This window comes from Sebastes umbrosus, chromosome 16 (genome assembly GCF_015220745.1).
Source record: "Sebastes umbrosus isolate fSebUmb1 chromosome 16, fSebUmb1.pri, whole genome shotgun sequence".
In the NCBI taxonomy this organism is placed as follows: Eukaryota; Metazoa; Chordata; class Actinopteri; order Perciformes; family Sebastidae; genus Sebastes; species Sebastes umbrosus.
This window is the reverse complement of record NC_051284.1, coordinates 15,403,692-15,427,388: the sequence shown is the minus strand read 5'-3', so window position 1 is coordinate 15,427,388 and position 23,697 is coordinate 15,403,692. Positions and strand designations below refer to the sequence as shown.

Genomic DNA, 23,697 nt, shown 5'->3' with positions numbered 1-23,697 from the left:
AAAGAAAGGCTCACCTGAAAAGAAATGTATATCCGTTGAAGTGTACGCTATATTTTGAATATTTTCCGATAGTGTGCTGAACTGAAAGTGAAATGTATCGACTGTTTTTTTCATCTGAGCCTGCTGGCTTTGAAGAGAGCATAGATAAGTTCCCCGTCGGAAAGGAGAAGGAAAGGGCTGTCTGACGGCAAGATAAAGTAGTGAAAACATTCCAAATATAGCATACACTTCCATCCTGCCATCCTCGTCCACAGCACTGTATTGCTTTGCTCTGGTGTCGGTGCTTCTGTCTGTTTCTTGATGCTGGGGGCACGCCGACTGTCATCTACTTTAAGTAATACACCTACTATGGATGAGTACCTCATACAACCCCACTTCAAAACAGCCTAAATATCCCTTTAATGTGTCCATAGTGAACAGAACAGTCAAATAAGCAGTTAACGGGTAGCGATATAATGACATCATACTTAAAGGTAGCTAAAACTGAATATTCCAAGCACTGATTAAGGCTTTAGATTTGATTACTTGATGCTATTGGATTAAAGAGAACAAGAGGCTCTGGCACATTGACCACTCTGTGCCAAAGACTCTGGTTAAACCATCTGACTCTGATATGTACAAACAGACCTGACTACAGATGGGAGTGTACAGTACTGAGATTGTCTAAACACCTGTGTGTATCAAAGTTATCCTCGCACACAGACACACGCACACACGCCTGTTTCAGCTGAAAAACCAACAAACCCCATTTGATCACTGTACGTCAGTTGCCATGGCACCCCTATATTTGTCCACTGTATCTCAATAATGAACCTGGTCGCAATCCTTCTTCCTGCCCTCCCCACCCCCACCCTTCTGAAAACACCAGGCTTCTGCCTCCAAGCCAGACACTCAAAGGCTGCGATAGGTAAACCCTGACACAATTCACAGACTGGGTTACAGGAGACTGACGAGCTCTGATGACCTACTTCCCGTCGGATCCAGTTGCTGCTTTGTGTGACCAAGCCTTGGCCCATTACTCATCAGCACTGCAGAACCAGAGCCAGGAGGGAAAAACTAGTCAAGTGGGTTGCTATAGGCATGCTACAGGAAGAAATGGAAACACAAGTGATGGGAGGAAAAGAATACAGCCAGACGTATTTACATATGATTTTATCACAATACTCTCTGTCCCAGACGGTGTACCATTGTTAGCTTGTGTAAATTGAGATTCCTATCCTGCCATCTCCCCATTCTATGCTGAAAATAATAGAGACAACAGGGCCTATGAATATAATCTTTGTTAAACCTTCAGTTCATAACTGAGCTACATCTAGTGTTGTGACCTTCTCGTGCAGGACTCACACAGCATAGAGCTAACCACCGTCTTTACAATCAAACTCAAGAGACCAATCCATCCTAGTAGAGCCTGAGTCATCCTCTAAACCAGCAGGACTAGGCAGGCTAGCAGAGATCAATTACAAGCATCGACGGTTAACCTACGGCTCTTGCTCATTCCATACTCTGACTGTGTGATGGATAGCACAGTGTGATAGAGGTAGGACAAAAGGACAGATCCTATAAATAGCAACCATCGACCACCCCTTTTCCCCCGCTCCTCCCAAACACACACACACATATATACGCAGGCACACATTTAGTGCTTTGCCATCCATTGTGATGGACAGCCACTCATCATGCTTTCCCTTTTCTTAACTCAACCCCCGGTCCTCGAGTGGGGTTAAAGTGCAGATTTCTTATAAGGGTAGTCGGGCTTGCTGGGTGACCTGCGGTCTCTGGCGATCTCCTCGCTGACACTGTTCCTGTGAGGCTGCTGGAGGGACCCCGGGCCCAATGATTCTCCAGCGAGAACCATCTCCTCCGGGGCGTCTCTAGGTCCTGTGTGCCTCTCCTCATAGCTGTCCATGTTCCCACTGGGAGACCGTAAATGGCCTAAGCCATGAGTCAGGTCTGTCTCATTTGATCGCCCCCTTGGGATGTGTCCCATCCTAGGCTGGGCCCCAGAGGGGCTGGCCAGGACTCCATCATGCCTCTGAGAGGTCATACTGAGGACATCCAGACGTAGTGGGTCTGGGGCAGTCCGTCCCTGCGGGCGGCCCTGGGACTGAGAGTCTGAAATGTAGGGGGGTGGATAAGAGCCGGAGGGGGTGCAGCTGTGGCTGTAGAGGTCTGGTCCTGCAAAGGAGGGCAGAGGGTGAGGGTGAGCGGAGGTCGGGGTTGCAGGTCGGCAGGAGAAGTCGTACAGGTCGGGGAACTCGGCTTGAGCCTCCAGCTTGGGTTCAGGAGCGTGTCTCTTGCAGGAGTGGCCGTGTCCAGGACCGTGGCCATGGCTGTGGCGGGCAGAAGGGCAGGGCCCGTGGGGCAGATGGTGGCCTGAGGGGCCCATTGGGCTGTGAGGGCCGTCCCTGTCCATCTCTGCCATGTGCTGCTCCCTCAGGGACATCACCGAGACACCCAGTGCAATGTCAGGCATGAACTCCCTCATAACCGGCTCCATGTTCATCTGCATCGGAAAACAGATACAAATGTTACCTGACAATTGAGCAACTCATGATCCCAGGCCATGATCCTTCAACCATGAAGCCGCATTTGAATAGACAAAATCGTAGCACAAGGACTCTAGGAAGTAACGCACACACTCACCGCTTGCTGGTCTGAAAGCAAAGCTCGGCCCATAGCCTGCGGGTTGGTGCAGTCTGGGGGCTGGGGCCTGGGCACAGAGGAGTAGTCTGAGCTGCCATGCTTAGCGGCCGCATGGCGCTGGATCAGGGTGCGGTTGCAGGGATAGGAGAAGGAACGGGTAGGGGCTGGCATGGGCACACGGGGACGCCAGGCACCCTTGAGCTGAGCATGGCTGGGTGTGGCAGGGGGGTGGTATGGGGGAGGTGGAGGAGGTAGGGGAGGGTGGAAGCCCACTACCCCTTCCAGCTCTGTGAACATGCTATCCATAGCGGGGCTGCTGTTTACCCGACACCGACCCACCTGGCGCAGAGCTAGAATTGGACTCTCGTCTCCAAACCGTTCATCAGGGAAGAACTTGTACGGGTTCTGAAAACAGAAAAAACAGCTAAAGAAATCTACGTCCATTGTGGTGCTGAGAAAGATTTTCCTTAAGAGTTATCTGCCTGAGGTTGTTCAAGGTCTGTGTCTGCTGCATTACTGAGGTCCGTCTGTGTCCTCATCCCTGTTACTATCCCAGCCTTAGCCATCTTATCCCTCTCTAAACCCTGGGGACAAACTCTGCTTTCTTACTAACCTGCAGTAGCTCAGTGGCTCCGTCTGCCAGACCAAACTCCCTCAGCACCCGCAGCTGCAGCTCGTAGCTGACGGTGGCTCCTTCACCGCAGTTGAGGGCGTAAGCTCTCTGGACCTGCTCTGTGTGTCTCAGTTCCTGCAGCCTCCGGATCATGTCCTTTACCACAGACAGCTGAGGCACTGAAAGATATACACATTACAATACACATACATTTATGGATGTTTCACTTTTTGACACTAGCATCGTTTTTAAGGGTGCTTGAGGAGTTTGAATATTTGCTGACATGAGTGCCATTTTTACCATCTGGTCATTCCTCGACCATTTTCTTACCTGGAATTTCATTGGCCACAACCGACGGAGCTGTGCTTGAGTTGCTCGCCATTTGCTGGTGGTTGATCATGTGACAGCACTGAGGCACAGCGTTGTTGACCATGTAGAGTGTGTCTGGGACGTTGGACATGCGCACTAATCGCAAACGCACCAGGTCTGTCTGCTCCACCATCATTTCATCAAGCACAGACTGAGGGACAGGAGGCAGAGAGAGAGAGAGGGCAAGTTAGACCAGAACTTCTGAGAAATAAAACTCTAATGTGCAACTCAAGGACACTGAGAAGGTTTGCAAATTAGTTCCGCTTGATTGACACTTCATCTAATAATGACTCTCTCTGGTCTAGGGAAATGTTCATAAATATTCATGGCTCTGGGAAGCCCTATACGTTATTAGAAAAAGTGTGCAAATGGACATGAAATGAATTTCAGTCAAGATGATGGAGGCAGCTATTAAAAAATGGTGAGTATGCATAGCAACAACTGGGCATGGATGATTTTAACGCATCTGAGCTATGAACAGCTCCACAAATTTCCCCGAGGCACTTAATGGTTCGGCTGTTCTCTTCACAGAACCTCTGCTCTCGTTGCTGATAGCTAAAAAGGGACGCAAATAATCCACTGCTTCCTGCGTTGTCCAGAGGCCCCATTAATCAGACGTGAACGAGCCTTACCTTAGCCTCCTCCACATAGGGAGAGAAGAGGCGGGGACGCACGTAGATGCCGGCGTTCTTCTGCCGTAACCAGGCGTTGGCTTTTCCCCCCTCGGCTGTGGGCAGCATGTCTGAAGGAGGGGTGCTTATCAAACCCCTTTTGAGCTGTGAACAAGGGGTGAAGAATGTGGATCAACGCTCTGTTTATGAAGGTCACAATGACTCATGTGCACACCCATACACACACACAGCAGCTGAGAAAAAAGGTAGATAAGCAGTACTGACTGCGTCAGAGAGGACGTCGCTGTTGGGAGGTAAGATGTGCTCAGTTCGGATGAAGGGCAGAAGGGGAGACAGGATCTCCTTTAGCTCCTCCACATCCAGGTCTCTCCTTTTCACTCCCCTCTTGTTTACACTGTGGGCTGTGCCGCTCAACAGGTTGGGCTCTGGGTAAATGAAAACAGGAACAGACATTTAATATAATGCATATAACCTGTGTCTATTTATGCAACTATGATTACGCATTTTAAGTCAGCCAGCTATTTTTTCACACTGTTCAGGCAAGTTCAATTTAACAATTTATGAATAAATATTGCATTGCCTCCTGTGTGGTTCAGCTTCCTAGAGCAGGTTGCTAGCCCATACAATCATATGACTAATAACCTTGACCACAAATCCTTCAGGAGACAATTGCTTTCTAGGTCAAAGCACACAATGACACGACCAATCACTATGAGGACACTTCTTTTTTTAGGGCAAAGTTTGGCTCCTTTTTGTAATGCTTTTAAGTGTATTTGGAGGCTCTGGTAAGTGGGTAATTTCCTCAGAGCCATTAGGGGGGCTGCTCAGAGGGTAATTATAGAGTGTATTATCTTACCCCTGTCTGCCATCCTCTTAATAAGCTGCTGCTCGCCCCACTTAACAACATACTTGAGAATGTCCTGTTCACTCGCCTGTAAATGAGACCAAGGTACAGAGAAAGAGAGAGATATAGGACAGGGAGAAAGAAAGACACAAAAGTATTATTAGGACAAGGTTAGACGTTGTCGAGAACAAAACTGGGAAGCTGTTAAATGAGGATAAGGTGAAAATGCAATATGTTCAGGCGATGTCCCCACAAAGCTCAGGCCTGGTTGGTTTGTTTGTGTAGTTTGGATTTCAACACCTCAACCATCTGGTCTGCTGCTCGAGTAGCTTGGCAGTGCAGATGACAGCTCAGCTTTGATTAGGTTCTTGGTTTGAAGGCATTTCTCTCCGGGGAATGGTGTTACTCAACTCTGGAGACCCTGTGAGTGTCGTCAGTGTGTGTGTGTGTGTGTGTGTGTGTGTTTATAATGTGTGAGTGACACAGAGATTGTGTTAATGCATCTCTGTGTGCACGTGTTTACTGTATTTCCACCAAGCAGTATTCATTGTGAACATGTCAGGCACCCATTAGTGAAACTTCACGCTAGAAAATGTATATCTGCCACACTGCGAGTTGTCATAGACGGTGACAACAGATTGACAGGTGATGTTCTGCTTCCTTACCTGTAGGTAGTCAGACTGAATTGCGCAGAGAAGGTGCTCCTTGCCAAGCTCGTAAAGGACATCGGAGGTGACAACCTGACTGAACTCCTCGCAGAGGAAGTGCATGGCCTGCCTGTGGACCCACTTGGAGCCGTACGGCTGGGAGCTCCACTTCAGGATGGGGACGAGCGAGTCCAGAGACAGGCTTTCCACTACAATGTCCTCACAGCCTGGGAGAGACAATGACACAGCAATTTACACCTCGATATTCAATCCAGTCTGTTTATTGGGCACAGATGTATCATATCCCAAAAACAAGAGTACAGATATTAATGCCAGCAATATAATACTTAACAAAAGCTAAAAAAAAAAAGAACTACAATAGAGAATGATTTAACTGAAGATTATTAGAATACAAGTGGTGATTCTGCAGCCGCTGCCAGACCATCAGTAGTTTTGACTTGTATTCACTGACCCAGGGAGTCTCCCTCCACTAGCCCCCACATCCTCCTTGCTGCGTTTCCTAAATCAGAGCACATACCAGAACAGCAGGCAGTGGTTTAACTCTGTAACACACCAACCCACATAAATGCCTTTGATACCTTGATGTGTTTCAGTCTCAAGCTGCCTCCTCTTAACCGTGATAAGTAAACACAGCAGCCTGAGGAAATGTGCTGCCGGTGGGTGCACAGGCACACACTCACACACACACTTTGCAATTGTGTACACACTTGTGTGCATAAATCAAAAATGCATTAAAAAGCCACAGAAGGCTTTGGGAATTATGTACCTGCTGCTTTAGCCATTTTAAAAAGGAGCTACTATTTGAAAATTCTGCCTATGCTGGCACTCAAACTCACACGTATTCAAAGAGGGATCCACTTAGGCAGAATTAAAGCTACTAACATCCACTCAGATTAACATATGATTGGCTAGGTCAAGCTATTTATGCCAAACCCCAACACGCTAGACACATCAGTGGCTCTTATTCTCCGCCTTTCTCTGATCAATAACATTTAATACAAAACGGACATCCATCGAGATAAAGCCAGACTGACTGACGTCCAGTTAGTTGCTACTCTGAACTGAAACACAAGCTTGCCAACTTCCTCATTCCAGGCCGTCCTGTCCATCAGCTCATAGTAGCAACGCTCCTCTGGGAAAGGCTTGTCTTATCTTAAAGTAGAAGATCTAAGCTGCCTTTCCGCCCCCCAAACCACCACTTTGAACACTCTGGGAAACTGGACACCAGACTTGAGAGTGATGGCTCCAGAGATCCTTCTGTTTTTGAATCCGAGGCTTCATATTCGTCTAAGAAGATGAGCACATACACACATGTAAGCAATACACATACATGCATGGATGCACAAACTCATGATGCACTTCCCCTTTTGGGCATCTTCAGTTGTAATGGCAAGTTAGAGAAATGCAAATCAGGCACCCGCAGTGTTTTAAAACCCAGGGTGGAAATCCTGCATCGTTAAGAAGACAGATGAAGTTGAAATGTGGACCCCGGCACTTTGGCTTTTTTATCTGCTATAAACAGACTGGAGAAGGGAATGGATTCACAACATCTGTGCCTCCGCCACACGTCCCTGTGCTGTCTAGAAAGTGCTTTTGCTCACGTCAGTCTTTCACCTTTGCATCTTTGCCCTCTCTGAAAAGCAGACACACACATGCACAAAAGGCAGACAATTGCCCACTTGGGACCAGTGGCCCAGGAAAGCAAACAGCTCTGCTCTGTATCAGCCCATTAGAATTCAAGGCGACAGCCAGTCTTTTAAAAACGCAGCACTTTTATTATGAGCTGGAGATTAGAATCAGCATTATATCTAATACTAACCCGCCTCCCCTTCTCTCCACGGGTGGTACACCACATTCACTGGAGCTTAGCCGACTGACAAGAATATCAACACAACAGCAGGAGCGGCAACAGCCAGCTCTACACTACACTAACTCTGGAGGACGAATGCATTTTGTCTTGCTGTTATTATTTGGAGCTCCTTGTTTATGGAGCGCACGGTCTCCAAAGCCACTTAAATCATCAACTGCACTCAATAGCCTGTAAACAAGCCTGTGGATGTAAATCATGTCTGATGATCACTCAAGGATTGGGACTCCAGTCAACACACTCCAAACACAAGACAGGGCACGGAAAGCACCGGTCAGTCAGTGGGCATGGAGAGAGAGAGAGAGAGAGAGAGGAAGTACCACAGTGCACCAGCTGAAACCACACCAACTGGCTATCATCTCTGCGGTGCACTTGAAAAATTAATAAGGCTTTTAATATCGGTTGCTATTTGAGTGAGATGGAGTCATAAAGGGATACACATCTTGAGAATTAATAAGGGGAGAATGACAGAGAGCTCCACTGCTCCACAAAAACCTCCACGGGCCAAAACTTCACACAGCCAGACGGCAGCAGACGAGTTGCACACGAGGGGGAAGACCGTGTGACAGATGAGAGGGCTCTCTCCATATGAAACCCCGGACATACGCCTCTCTGCTGCCTCATGAAGACACATGGCAGCTACTGAAGTCTCAAGCCGTGGGATGGACACAGATACATTTCTCATTTCATCATCAACTCACAGATGCCAGTATGATTGGATACTTGGAGTGTGTGATTTTTTTTAATTAAATGTGAAAAAGGCATAAAATACAGATCTCCAAAAGGGTAATAGGAAGTTGCAAAATAGACAAAGAGAGAGGATTTGGATAAAATGACACCAGGTCAACCATCTCACCACATTCCACATTGTGGCTTCATGGGAACTGATTAGAGCGGCGCAGCACTGTGGGGAGAGGGAGGAGAGGGGATAAAAATACCCTCCAGTAGGGGCTTGTTGAGAGGGGGGATGGGAAGGAAGAGGGGGTGACAGTGTGTGGGGATGACACTATTTGGCTGCTCGTCGGCTTAAGCTGCCAGAGTGACCCTGAGAGCGACACTAGAGCTTTCGGGTGGGAGGTGTTTTCTGACCAGCTGTGTGTATGGTGTTACTGGACGGTGCTATTATGATCACTGCATAGATCTTAAAAAAGGTGATTGATTCATGGCCCCTCACTCAATACAGACAATTCAGCAGCTGCACACAACTAATCCTGTGCTTTTGAAAGATTTGATACAAGCATGTCAACCATCTCACCACAGAGTGCATCGTGTCCCAGAAATATCTCGTTATTCATATATAGCTTCCTCTTTGGACAGGATGCATTTTGTTGTCGTTTTCAAGCTTAAATAGTCACACATCCATCCAAACCCATAAATTACATCATGTGTTAAATTTGTATCAATATTGCAGTGTGAACTTGCACAAAATGGGCTGGAATATACTGATGAAACTATACTTTGTACTGGACTCAAACCAAGTTATAAAGGCATATGTTAGGCTGTACGGTGGTGCAGTGGTTAGCACTGTCGCCTCACAGCAAGAGGGTCGCATGTTCGAATCCGGCTAGGGGTTTGCATGTTCTCGTGGGTTTAGCGTGGGTTTCCTCCCACAGTCCAAAAACATGCAGGTTATATTAATTGGTGACTCTAAATTGCCCGTAGGTGAGCATGATTGGTTGTCTGTCTTCATGTGTCAGCCCTGTGATAGTCTGGCGACCTGTCCCGGGTGTACTCTGCCTTTGCCCAATGTCAGCTGGGATCGGCTCCAGCTCCCCAGCGACCCTGAATAGGATAAGCGGTTACGGATAATGAATGAATAATGAATGTTAGCGTAGCATACACAGAGGCTCAAACACCTCTGTGTATGTTGTGTGTCTGCAGCTGCTACAGGGCGTGTGTCAATATAGCGTTTTTCTCTGGCGGAAAAGCATTGGCGGGGAGCACTTCTTCAAATAAGCGTTCCCACTGTGCGTGGGTTTTGTGTCTATGACCGTTGTTGTATGACAGACCATCATCGCCCCTTTGCTTTTTATTATCTATTTGGTCTACTATGTATTTATTTGACATTGTTTTTTCACCATGAGCACCAACCGGAGGACTACCTGAAAAGGAGCAACCATGAAGACACCAGCGCCTTTCTGAAAAGTTCAGAGATTCTCAACTAGAAGCTCTCGGAACAGCCGCACCAAAAAGTTGGAGCACTCTCTTCTTTGTGAGTAACTGAAAAAAAGACACTGGCGGTCAGAAAAAAACGCTAAGGCTCAGTAAAAGCCTTTCAACCACAAGCTTTTCCTGTAAAAACAGCTTCGCTGAGGTGGTTTGAGTCACAATAAACTATATAGAGTGCATTTTGAATATGCTGAATAGTATTGTAACTTGGCGTTTGAAATTGAAAATAATACTGTTTTGATTTCATTACACAGCATGAGGCAAGCAAAGCTGTATGCTTAAATCGTTTAATGCGACTCATATCACCATTTCAATATTTGACAAACTAATTCCCATCATCGTGGCTCTGTGAAAGATAAGATGATACGATATGATAACAGTGAGTCATACAACCTCTCAGGATCCACACAGTGCTGACAGGGAGGCCAAATGCAGTACTTAGTGTGTGCATTTGAAATAGACTCCTACAAGTTTTGCATAGGTTATTCTGATTGAAGTGGAGCTTTGTTAATAGAAACTGGACAGCGTTCAGACATGCCACTCTGGAAGAGGTGAGAGTGGCTCAGGTCATGTCAAACCACGGCTTTGACCTTTGGGGTCATTCTGAAACAGCGGCAAGAGTCAGAAAGATGGTGCCATCCGAGTAAAGATAAACCAGTGACGAAGTAGACGACCAGTGACGGAGTGTTGACAGAAGCTCAGATGCATGTATCAGACAGTAAACTGTCTGTCCCTGGAGACACAGACAAACCCTTCAGACTATATCAATCTGCTATTGGCAGCTCTAACACCCATCACAGTCAGCCAAGCTGTTTAACACTACCCTGGTCTGCACAATCATATTGCACATAGGACACAATATACATAATGTAGTTTAAAGGAAGGGGTGGAATATTAATACAATGAGTGTGAGAGACATTATATGATTGCAAGGAGGGAGAGATTAAAGTAAGCCTGAGTCGAGGCATTAATTCACAAAAAAATCCAGTCATTTGTGACAAAATCCAACTCCTATTATTATTCCACGGAGACAGCCACTATAATTATGACAGTCACAACTGACAAATTAAACTTGAAATTCATGGTAAATTCATACCATACAACTACATTATCACAGTTTAAAACAATTTGTCCAAGCTGAGACCTCAGCACTGCTGAGACTCATTTAGTCAAAGGATACATTATTAAGAAATTAAACCAAACTAAATAGAGAGGCAGACTGTGCTAAAACAGTAGAACTGGATAATTAAACACATTTATTGCATTTAATGAAAATTTTGAATCTCTCATTGACCAAATTTTACTCATATCACACATTAGAAAAATATGTTTAAAATGACAAAAGCTAGAACAAGCACAGAAGTGCAACCAACAGTCCAGTATCTTTAAGTTATCTTTAACTGTAAGGACAAACATATCACTGAGCCAACATGAGAAAGGAAATACATTCCCGGATACATAAAAAAATATCATCACATTCATGGTTAAAGGTCAATACAGTTTCACAGTTGTAAATCCAACAAGCTGTTAAATAATAATAATGATAATATATATTTTTATTATCACGCTGGTATTGAATTGGTACTCGGTATTGGCCGATACCACGAGTTCAGGTATCGGAATCTGTATCGGGAAGGTATGGTAGGTATCGGAACATCTCTAGTCTTTATATAGATTTAAGGTCATATTGCAACATGGCTGTAATCCTGTAAGGCCCTTCTAGGGATGGGTGTTGCAAATTAACACTATAAACACTATGATACATTGCGTTGGATTGCTGTTCTCAGTTTGTCTATGTATTTTGCATCTCTCCCTACCAAATAAACCATAAATAAATAAAATAACCTTGAGAGAACCTTGTCTATAGAGAACAAAATCTTTTCCATCTTGTCACGTACTGTTGATTTGTGTCTATGTGTGGTTTAAATGTGTGATTATGACTTACCTTGAGCAAGCATACTGAACTCCAAGAACAGAGCGATGTGGTACAGCTCCATGGCCTCCTCTGTGCGTGTGCTGGCTCCACGGCCCCCAGACACCAGGGCTTGCACCTCGCCGAGGCTGCCCGCTGAGGGGCTTCCCCGCAGCACCAGCCCCAGCTCCACCGCATCTGTGTACATGCAGTGGAGAATGACCTGCACATACTTCCGCGGGATGATGGACTCATCCAGCACTATGCGGGTGGGTGTCTGCAATGTGCGCTCTGTCATTTCCTCTCCTGTGCGGATGCGCCTCTGCAAAAGGTTCCTAAAGAAAGGAGACCGTGCCGAGAGGATAGCTTTGTGAGCCCTAAGGTCCTCGTCTGGGGTCCCGGGGCATCCTGAGCTCACGGTTGGTGCTGCAGCCACAGCACCTCGCTCATTACAGCTCTCTATCATCTCGGAGTCTGAGGAGAAGCTGAGCAGAGCGTCGTAGTAACACATGTAATCGAACAGGCCCTTCATATCAGCCTCCAGGGAGTTGGGTGTACCAAACTCCTCACTGAGTTGCACCAGTACGTCCACGTTCTGCAGCCTGGTATCCTCCGCTCCGCCCACTCCGAACTCCCCGGTGTACAAGTAGTGAAGTAGGGCAGAGAACATGGGCACATCAATGCCAGCTGTCTCAATGTCCATGAGAACCTCTGCTCCATAGCCAGGGGATGACGACAGCAGCGTCTTGAAAAAGGGGCAGCGGGCAGCCAGGATGGCCCGGTGAGCTGGGAAGCAAGTACCTTGGAAGATGAGGTCCACATCAGTGCAGTACTTATGCTGGTAGAGGGCGGCCAGATCCCGCTGCAAGCTGGGCGCCTCAGCACGTGCCAGGCTGGCCTGAAAGCTTAGCTCCTTGAGCGCTGCCGTGCCCTCGTATTCCTCCACCAGGGCGTTTGTGTCACGGACGTCCCACCCCGACAAAAGCTCCCGCATCTGCCGCGCATGATCTGCTGAGCGGCTGGACTTCCTCCTTTTGATGAACCTCCGTTTGAGGGTCGCAAGACCAAGGCTCTTCTTCTTCCTGTCTGTGGGCCGCTCATGGCCGTGCTCCAGGCTGTATAGCTTAGACTCCCAGCCATATCCCTGCTGAGAGTAGGATGAGGTCCCTGGAGAAGAACACACAATGCAGGTTAGCTTCATAAGCACTGTAGTTTGTGACTAAACTAAAAAATTGTAACACCCAAATATAAAAGTAAGAAACTTCTTCTTATTATTAAATAGCTATGACAGTAGATATTTCCTCAAATATTGTATTCTGGTGAGATCATTCATTTCATAACCCCAACACCAGTTCACTCTTGAGGACAGACTGCTAGAAACACAATCTGTCCCTGGCACCCCTGTGGTGTGGCCAACTCCGTCAGGCCAAACATACACTACCCTGACCCAGCTACCAAAGCATTTGGATCTAGTTCAACAGCAGAAAAGATCAAACTAAGGTTCATGACAGACTAAGAACCAATTAGCTCATAGAAGACTTTGTCCTGCTTTGTACTTCTCAATGAAATTCGGTCCACTGGCATACTTGAGCTCAATCAATTACACTAAATAGCAGTCATCTTTGGCTTGACAGACAGGACTCGTACGTCAGCCGAAGCTCTGCCAAGGAGATCCTCTCTTCCTGCCCTTCTCTCAGCATCCATCAGTGTGACCCAAATAGTAATCATTCTAACACTGTGAATCATCTGTGGCCAGGGCCAGCTCAACCAAGCAACGACAGAGCTCAGAGTAAACCTCATAGGTCTCAGGGGCGACACACATAATTTGGCTCCTTACTTTCACTTTAAAAGAAGAATTCTACAAAACCCTCAGAGCCAAAGTCATTTAGAAAGTGAAATAAATTATGTTTTTTGTTAAAGACAGACTTATTTAAATTAATCTCTGAAGCACTTCTCCAAACCCTCTGGCACTGAGGGCTGCAGGGAAAGATTTAAGGACCATAAACCAGAAAGTCTTGATCATTTAGGAGTACAAACTAAAGTCTCCTAGCATGCCTCATAACAAACAGTGATCTCTAACAACCAATCAAAATGCTACTTAAATACAAGCATACCTCATACACTTGTGTGCATACAAGTAACACACACACACAAAAACTATATAACCTATACATCAGACTCTTTTTAGTGCATGCAGGCACAAACTAACAGACAGAAATAAGCTGTTCTCTGACAACGACATCAACGCTGTTGAAACTGGAACAAAAGCAAAAGGTCTCAGACTGGAGCTGTCATGTCATTCAGTAGAAAAATGTGACAAATGTGACAGTCTAACAAGCAGCCTATAGCTGGCCACGGGGACTAAAATCGTGACACCAGATTAGCTTTCCCATCCGGTCTGATAGCCAGCGGCCTTATCATAATCACATCACACCACAAGCACATAGTAACAACAACGCTAAGAAGAGCAAGACTGCGAGGCTGCTACTTATTTCGGTGGAAGTTACTTTTAAACTCTGACAGCAGAATACTTAATGTGACTTTGGTTAACCACCCACGTAGGACACAAGTTTCTTTGCATATCTGCCTCTCACAATACTTCATAAAATCCATATGGCAGGCGAAAAGTAGACGCATTGCTTTTTTATTGCATTTGTGTGAGTTGTGTGAGTCAGTTCAAGAGCCCTCATCCACAAATATATTCACCTCTTGCACCATTAGTTGTCATGGAAGCAGGTTAATGTAATCTAAAGTGTGAGTTTTGGCCATGCTAGACCCCCCCATTGTGTGTTTGTAGCTTGGGTGCTCACTACATCGTGCCAAAGTGGGTTCAGGAGTACAGTTTTAACACTTCACTTCAGAAGAGAGTGGGAAAATCATGGTTTTTCACTCACAGTTCATCTAATAGTGGTATTTTATCATTTGCTGGCTGAAAATACAGAATCATCTATCAGAGCTGACTTTGTGTTAACTGTGCAACCGATCACAACGCTCTTAATTAAACCACAGATAAAATACCTACCTATAAAAGTCTGCTGTGCATGTGCATTTCCCCCTATGCGTGGGGAGCATGAGTGTGGATAGCTGGATCCATTGGCACCCATCCTCACTTCTCTTCACTTGCTATTTGGGGGTCCCCCCTCTTGCTGAGTCATTCTGCTCAGATGACGTATTCCTCTCAATCCTCAGTCGTGGGTCAGGCGCTGATCCTCAGAGCCCCGGGCCCAGCCTGCCATACCTGGAGGGAGGAAGATGAGAAGAGGACAGAAAGAAAAAGTAAAAGAGATATTTAAAGTCAAAGAGTGAATGATTTTTTTAAAATGTTGCTGACTAACATCTCACAGGGGTTGCAACAGTTTGGACTCTGTCAAAGATAATGAATGGCCAGGGGTGTCAACGTTAAGGAAGCTGAACAGAGGGACATCTTTTACTATCTATCACACTGTTTCAGCCACATTGATTTCAGTGCAATCATGAATCATAGCTGCCTAGGCAATTTTACAGGCCTGAAATGATAAAAAATTGTGATGAGGAGGCTTTTTTGAAGAGTGACAGTCTTCATCTGAAGACTGTGTGTTCAGGCTTCTATCTGTAATCTTCAACGGTGACTTAGATTAACAGAGACTTCCTCTGCTCGACCCTCAGGAAACTCTTACTGGCAGTCAACAACAAATCTAACGCAGATGTACGCTGATTTTCTGAGGAACGTACAACCCTCTCTGCCTTTGCCCATCTTGTCCATTTTAGTAATTTAAACATTCATAGTCTAATGAGTCATGTGGATGTTTTTCCAGTTCAGTGTGTAGATATCTACACGTCAATTTTAGTGACAACTCATTGACCAAGGTCATATCAATTATAGCCAAGCAGCTTAGTATTACATTCTCATTTAATTACTATTGAAATGTCTCTAAGCTAGTTTTCAAACTTTGGATCTCTATTCAGCTCATGTCAGTATAGTCAGACTAAGCACTGCATCATAGCTGCGATGACTTGTGGTTGTTCAGTGAAACTCTTTTCAGAGCTTCAAAGCAGTGTTGATGGGAAATGTCATGTGTGATTGCAATCTTAGTCCATTATGTGACATAGGGGAGGTCAACAAAACAAGATATGCTATGAGACGATACAAATGTGTCTACCGTCAGAGATTCTGCCATGTCATTTATACAGTGGTAGCTTTCCCATTCATATTTCTGGTTGTATTAGGCCATTGTGGGTGATGTTGCATATTGGATTTTTTAAATTTTACATCAATGGGATGAAATACTTTTGATTTGTCAGGTATATAATTAAAGCAGCAGCGGGTAGAAATGGAGCAAATATAATTTAAAAAAAGTTATTTTTATAAAACAGTCACTATATCCTGACAGCCGAGCTGGAGTCTGCCGTCTAGCTGCCGTCTATGAGACTGTCAGTCACTCGCAAACTCCAATCAAACGGTCAAACTAGGCAGCGCTGATCAAATATGAATTAATATTCTGTTACTGTAATGCCTATTTCTTGCTTCAAATGTTTTCAGAAACATCTTGTAGTGTACTGTTTAGCTGTAAAATGAGAACGTTTGTGACCCAGCAGCCAGGTTGGGATCAGTTGAGAAAATACCAAGCACCGCCCACCAGCCGGAGCACAGCCAATAGGAACGCTCTCTCTCTCTGAAATGACCTGTGATTGGCCAAAGTCTCCCGTCACAGGCTACATTTTTTTTAAAGCCTGAAAACAGAGCCATGAGGAGGTGCAGAAGTCTAGTTTTCTCTCAGAACACTTGAATTACAATATGCTGAAAGGTTATTATGGAATTTTTGCCCAATGATGCCAAAAATATACTGCCTACTGAAGCTTTAATTACATAAGCCAAAAACAGACATTGCTGTCTGACAATTTCTAAACACACTTTTTTTCACAGGGAAGACATTTTAACAGTTTACAGTAGAAAAAGCAAGGGTTTAAATAATTAAAAATAATGATGCCTGAATTCCATTTAGCTGCTTCACGTTCAGGGTCCTGGTATAATGCATGCTGGCTCATTGTCACGCTGTCGTATCTAACTGGGAGACTTGAATACAACAGAGCCGTCGTTAATGTTATTAGTAACACCTGCACTTTTCCTGCCATGACGAGTCAAAACATCCTCTGTGAAAAATGCATTTTGAAGCCCTAATGTGATACTAATTCTACAGGACAAAGCATTTCATTATCTGGGTGGTTGTTAATTTATGAGGCTCGGTCACATAAACATAATTTTAAGACAGAAAATGCAATGCGACAGAGGTGAGGCTCCACACAGCCATTTTCCCTCGGCTTATTCTTGCCAGCCTGGGCATCAGTGAAGGCGCAGTAACTTTTCTGCTCTCTCCTTTGTACTGTCAGTGGCTGCGATCTAACAGAAGACAGGGCACCTCATTAATTAAGCATACCCTTAACCCATCAGGCTATTAATTACAAACTGAGTATATCCAACTTCATTTCTACCAGCAAGTACATTGGCGATCAAAATTATTCTGATTATAGCTTTTCAATTTTCCATAGCACTTACATCTTGGGTTACTTTTTGCATAAATATGACCAAATGACCCCTTTTATAAACATTATTAAGAGACTCGGAAATGTAATTCTCATTGCTCTTGACCTTTAAATAACTCAATATAAAAAAACAGTCATATGTATATATACATGTTTTGTCTCTCTTTTATGCGAGACCAGACGGAGAACTGGAGTGTGATGGGGAGATCTGTTTTATCTCAGCCTGCTAGTTTTCCCTGCCTACCATACCAATAAATCATTGTGTCTGCCCCTGTAGAGCAGCACTCTACAGCCTCCCAAGGGTTCAATGGAAAACCACAGCCTCTTTACTCCACACACACAAATAGTCACCAAGCAGTCACACTGGAGCACTCCAATAAAAATGTTGGTTGATCTTTATTTCATTAGACTGCTTTAAATAAGCCCCATCTTCACAGGGAATTCATTTGGACAAAATTAGAAATTGAATTTGAATATGTAGGAGAGAGGAGGAAGCCCTTGAGATATATACTGTCTTGTTTACAAAAGGGGGGTGGGCTGGGGGGGTCCTCAAAGGAGCACAGCAGAGGCAGAATAAAACAAAGCAACCGACACATGAATTGAACAATACACTGACTCCCAGCTAGGCAGACTCACGGCTTTAACTCATTCAAATGAGCCGAACCAAATATAACTTGAGCTGCAGTGCAGAATTCTAAAAGCATAATTTAGGACAGCTATTTCCTTGAGACCTGACTCACACTGTTCAATAAGAAGCATCTCTGCCGTAATCTCTCTGATGTCGAACATTAAGGCACTTTTCCTGCAGTTTGGACTGAAACAGTGTGCTGCTCTGTTGTGCTCCGGCTGGGAGCAGAGGAGGGCAGTGCCACAGACGAGGCGGGGGGAGGCAGACGCCGGGCCGAGCTGGACTATATGTCCCTAATGAGAGGTGACAGGAGACACTCCCTGCCCCCACCTATCTCTACATGCATACACACAAGACATATGCACCCTTTCAAACCGCTGCTCACCTTGCCTCAGTCACTTGGATCATTTTATTTTATTCAAATCAGCCACTTGCCGAGGTTTAAAAGACAGAACCCCAGCCTCCCGCAGAACATTACCATACAAAACTGCTTGGCACGAGAACAGGACCGATGTATTATTCAAATGACAGTCAAGGCACTTTATCAATCATTTATGTGGATTTCCTCATCATGGCTAGAGAAAAAGGGAAGCGGTAAGTAGGTAGGTATCTGGATCTCCGTTCCTACTTGCAACCCCAAATTTCAGCAGCACGTTCTTATTATTTCAAAGCGGGTTTTTTTTACAGGTCATCCCCTTAACCAAAGCTCTGCTAATGAAACATACACTCACAACATTTTGAATCAAAGTGGCAGCTGTAATGAAGCTAGGGCGGCATGACAGGACTTCAACAATTGAAAGTGATGTGAAGGATTACTTGGGCAGTGTAGCAGATGATTGAGAAATATATATTTCATGCCTTTTTTGGTAATTGTATAACAGTTCTGAAATCTAAAGACTCGCATTGCTTTGATCAAATGGCACAAAGACACCTAGGTGCTGTGCTCTCTCCATTGGCCCCACTGTGAATCCTATGAATGAAATGATGAAATCACCACCTTTTGACAGTAATCTTTGTTAGGCTCATTGACACAGGCCCTAATCTTCTGAAGAGGAGCAATCCCTGTGCCAGTATCGCAGTCTGGCCTGAATGAAAGGGCAACAACTGTAGAAACACTGAAATGCATCCCCCCTCCACCCCAAACACTTCCCTGTCTAAAATTACACAGTAGCTGCAAAGTGCTCTAAATGTGTCAACGCTCTCAAATACACAGCTCTTCAATAACATATCTTCAACAGGGATTTTTTTTTTTTATTAGTCCATTGCTGGCATGTTATTATCTCATGAAGTCCCGTCACACTGATCCCAGAAGAAGCGCAGATAATTGACTTTCTTGGCTCACATGCAACGGAAAAAGAAAGCTGCAGACATTGTCCAATTAATATAAAAATACAATCTAATTATTTCAACAAATCCCATGTTATAATTTCATTTTTTTTATAAGTTTAAATGGATATAACAAAAAGGCGTTTTGCTGAATGCTGACACAAAAGCTGTTAACTGACCTGTGTGGAGAGTTGAATATTACGTGCTTGGCTAAACAGGCTGGACAAAAATATAGCTTCAGACAGTAATTATAGACCGTTTGACTCTTTTGGATATTTGATACAATCAGAGGTGCTCCAAATGGGACATAATAAGCAATGCAGCGGTGAGCAGAAACCAGAACTTTCTAACAGAGTGACCTCCACTGTATTGATGTGTCTGGCTGCATACATCTCACAGCAAGATGTGCGAATGGAATATGGACCGCAGGTGGAGAAAACAGAATAAATTACTCCCTTTGAAATAATAATGATGTCATATTTTGTCTGAAATGACAGCTGAGAGACAAAATTCAGTGGCAGAGCAGACTGCTTACCTCTGCGGTGTTTTTTCCCCCCCAATCAGGTCAATCAGTATAACAGTTAATCAGGCCATTCGACTGATTACAGACTCTGCCAGGAGAGCTACCGGAAACTACAGGAATCAGAACAGGCTAGAAACAGCAACACGCTGAAATGACAGAGACAGATAGAGGAAACAAAAGTCCCCACAATGATGACTCATGGTGGGCAGCCTCTGGATTAGCCCGTCAACCAACAATATGAACCGTAGTGCTGCATATTTAGCATTTCACCGCCTATGTTGTTGGGTGATTATCTTGTTTTTTTGCTCTGGAGGTCACCATACACAAACGTGGGTATCACACATGATATTTCATCAGCATCAACAAGTTATTTTCTTTTGAATCATTGGGCGGAAACAAGAGGATACCTACAATGACAACGAATGAATGGATGAATGACTATGGCTCTAGGTCGGCTTCCAAAACAACCGAACAGGGCCATCTTTTCAATAAAGAAATGTTAAGTGCGTGCACACACTAATGACTATACAAACACAGCCTGGCAGTCAACCTCCAGAGAATGAATGGCAGCCCAGGAAACAATAAGTACTTATTTTAAGTGACTTGTCAATGCTCCTTGTTGAGTTCTCAATCCAAACAGACCAGAGCAAACATCATTCAGGCCAAAGTCCGGCTCGTTCAGTCACTCTGTGGCAAGTACCTGCAAGCTCACGGCCTTTTCATGCCAGTCATGGTCTTCTGAGCATGTAACTCCAATAATGACATGTCATTTGGGCCCTGGAGCACCGACACGAATACTGAACCTGGTGAAATGACAAACCTAAATGGTGAAGAGTGCAGTGAATGCACCTTTTCCCAAATGAAAAGACTAGATATAGACACCAGGTTGTCCTTCAGAGGAAGGAAGGGTGTGCAGAAATCTAAGAGTCTAACCAGAATTTCAGTGAGATTACCACAGGATTATCAGTGTGCATATGGCTCCTCACCACTTAAATAGATGGTGGCACTACCAACACATATCATACACATTGTTAGAGCAGCCCTGTGGGATCGCAATATAAAAAGCATCCTATGGATGGGTGAGGCAAATAATAATACGTGATGAAGGCAGGGTACCAATTAGTGAAATATATACTGGATATTATTTGACTATTCGAAATTATTATACGACTTTGATACACCAATAAACCCATATCCACATGTAGGCCATATATTACAATATATGATGCCATGTGCAGGGTGTGCAGAATGCTGAGTCTGACCAGAATTTCAGCGAGATTACCACAGGATTATCAGTGTGCATATGGCTCCTCACCACTTAAATAAATGGTGGCACTACCGACACATATCGTGCACATTGTTAGAGAAGCCCTGTGGGATAGCAATATAAAAAGCATCCTTTGGATGGGTGATGGGTAATGCAAATAATAATATAAACTGTGATGAAGGCAGGGTACCAATTAGTGAATGGATATTATTTGACTACTAGAAATTATTATATGACTTTGATAAACCCATATCCACATGTAGGCTATATATATTACAATATATGATGTTGCCCAAGCACAACCTATCAACAACTATCTGTCACAGAGGTAATAAACAGGATTATCAGCGTGCATATGGCTCCTCACCACTTAAATAGATGGTGGCACTGCCAACACATACCATGCACATTGTTAGAGAAGCCCTGTGGGGTAGCAATATAAAAAGCATCCTTTGGATGTGTGATGGGTGAGGCAATTAATGATATAAACTGTGATGAAGGCAGGGTACCAATTAGTGAAATATATACTGGATATTATTGGACTACTAGAAATTATTATATGACTTTGATACACCAATAAACCCATATGTAGGCTATATATTACAACATATGATGCCATATGGTGCCATATGGTGCCATAGCACAACCTATCAACAGCTATCTGTCACAGAGGTAATAACAGCAAACAGGATTATCAGTGTGCATATGGCTCCTCACCATTCTAGTACAACATTAAAATACATCTATGAACCTGGAAATGAGCATAATATGATAGCTTTAAATAGATGGTGGCACTACCAACACATATCATATGCATTGTTAGAGAAGCCCTGTGGGATAGCAATATAAAAAAAACATCATTTGGATGGGTGAGGCAGTTAATGATATAAACTGTGATGAAGGCAGGGTACCAATTACATGACTTTGATACACCAATAAACCCATGTAGGCTATATATTACAATATATGATGTTGCCATAGCACAACCCATCAACAACTATCTGACACAGAGGTAATAAAACAGCAACATGTAGGTTGATCCGCCAAAGTTAAAATACACATTTCATCCCTGAACTTTTCAATCGATCTAGCCTCACAAAAACGTGAACAAGTGTTTCCCTCTGTATACCCAGTGTGTGTATAAAGAAATCAATCATTTTGCAATGGCTTTGTTAGCCTTAGAGCTATTGTTGCTCTTTGGGGCTATATATATATATATATATATGTGGGCTGCTCAGCGGAAGCCTCGGTTATAAAAGTGCTTGTAAGAGAGAAAAAACAAGTGTGTTGTTTGTCTCAGCTGATAAAAATGAGAAGTTAATGTCCAGATATTTGTCGACAGCCCTAGCGAGGAGTCCTATTCACCACAGCCCTGTAATTAGTAGCATATCCTCGGAGGCTAAGGTTGAAGCTATCTCTGCTTGTGTCGCTTTGACTTCACCTCCTCGGGAACAGCAGTTCACTTCGATGCAAACTGTTGAAAAGCGACAAACATATTTACCAGAAAGTGACGAGCTTCTTGCGCATTATTTTGTCTTCGTATCACCTCGTAGTTTTAGACAGTACTCCGACCCAAGTTGTCCCTTTGGCACACACAGAGACAGAGAGAGAGAGAGAAGGAGAGAAAAAATGCAGCTCAACACCTTCTTTTTCCAACTCTGCTCATTACGCACGGCTCGACGTCAACGGCTACATCTGATCCCCTAAATATAAGATCATTTCCACTTGGCTTCGACTTTCCCAGCGTTTACCTCGAGTAGAAAACTAACCCAGAACCGTTTTTATTCTCGGTTCGGTTCGGTATTTCCCCCCATATAGTAGCACACAACGCCTTGTTGGGCTGGTTGTTATGGCCTATCCCAGCCAGCAGCTAACCGTTTCAACATAACCAGGGTAACAAACAGAGCTTCCTGTCAGGAGTTTCAAAATAAAATAAAATTGACCTTTTTATTTTCTATTAACTTCTTTGTTGATTTAATTTATTATTACTCTCGTATTTTTGTATTATTATTGTTTTTGTTTTTTGTTGTTGTGTGTGTGTGTTTTTTTTAACCTCTATTCTTTCTTTTTATCATTATTATCATTATTATTATTATTATTATTATTATTATTATTATTATTATTATTATTATTATTATTATTTATTTTCTTAATTTTATTTCAATTTTGAATGTTGAACTTATTTGTTGATTTAATTTATTATTACTCTCGTATTTTTTGTATTATTATTGGTTTTTTTTTGTTATGTGTTTTTTTTTTAACTATTCTTTCTTTTTATCATTATTATTATTATTATTATTATTATTATTATTATTATTATTATTATTATTATTGTTATTATTTATTTTCTTAATTTTATTTCAATTTTGAATGTTGAACTTATTTGTTGATTTTATTTATTATTACTCTCGTATTTTTTGTATTATTATTGTTTTTTTTGTTATGTGTTTTTTTTGTTTTTTTAACTCTATTCTTTCTTTTTATCATTATTATTATTATTATTATTATTATTATTATTTCTTTTCTTAATTTTATTTCAATTTTGAATAATGTTGAAGTTGTTTTATCTGGTGTACTTAATGGGTTTGTCTATAAGCTTATCTATTTAAAAATTGGTTTGTAAACTATTTTAATTACGAAACTGTAAATTGCATATTTGAAAACAACCTTGAAAAAAGGGAAAAAATAAAGTATAAAAAAATAAAAATAAAATGGA

General features: G+C 43.4%; 1 protein-coding gene across 4 annotated transcripts; it reads right to left on the bottom strand.

Annotated features, from left to right (window-relative positions):
• Positions 1-680: 680 nt before the first annotated feature.
• Positions 681-22,870, bottom strand: btbd7 (BTB (POZ) domain containing 7). 4 transcript variants are annotated; one of them, XM_037746270.1, is made up of 11 exons: positions 22,483-22,868; positions 14,740-14,955; positions 11,751-12,884; positions 5,767-5,975; positions 5,114-5,189; positions 4,522-4,682; positions 4,258-4,401; positions 3,587-3,776; positions 3,257-3,435; positions 2,983-3,048; positions 681-2,503 (listed from the first exon to the last, which is right to left on the bottom strand). In XM_037746270.1, the coding sequence occupies exons 2-11, from the start codon at positions 14,819-14,821 to the stop codon at positions 1,721-1,723; spliced, it is 3,024 nt and encodes a 1,007-aa protein (XP_037602198.1). In that variant the 5' UTR covers positions 14,822-14,955; positions 22,483-22,868; the 3' UTR covers positions 681-1,720. The 4 variants fall into 4 exon arrangements, with proteins under 4 accessions (XP_037602198.1, XP_037602196.1, XP_037602197.1 ...); XM_037746268.1 differs by having other exon boundaries at positions 2,644-3,048; positions 22,483-22,867; XM_037746269.1 differs by having other exon boundaries at positions 2,644-3,048; positions 22,625-22,867.
• Positions 22,871-23,697: the final 827 nt, after the last annotated feature.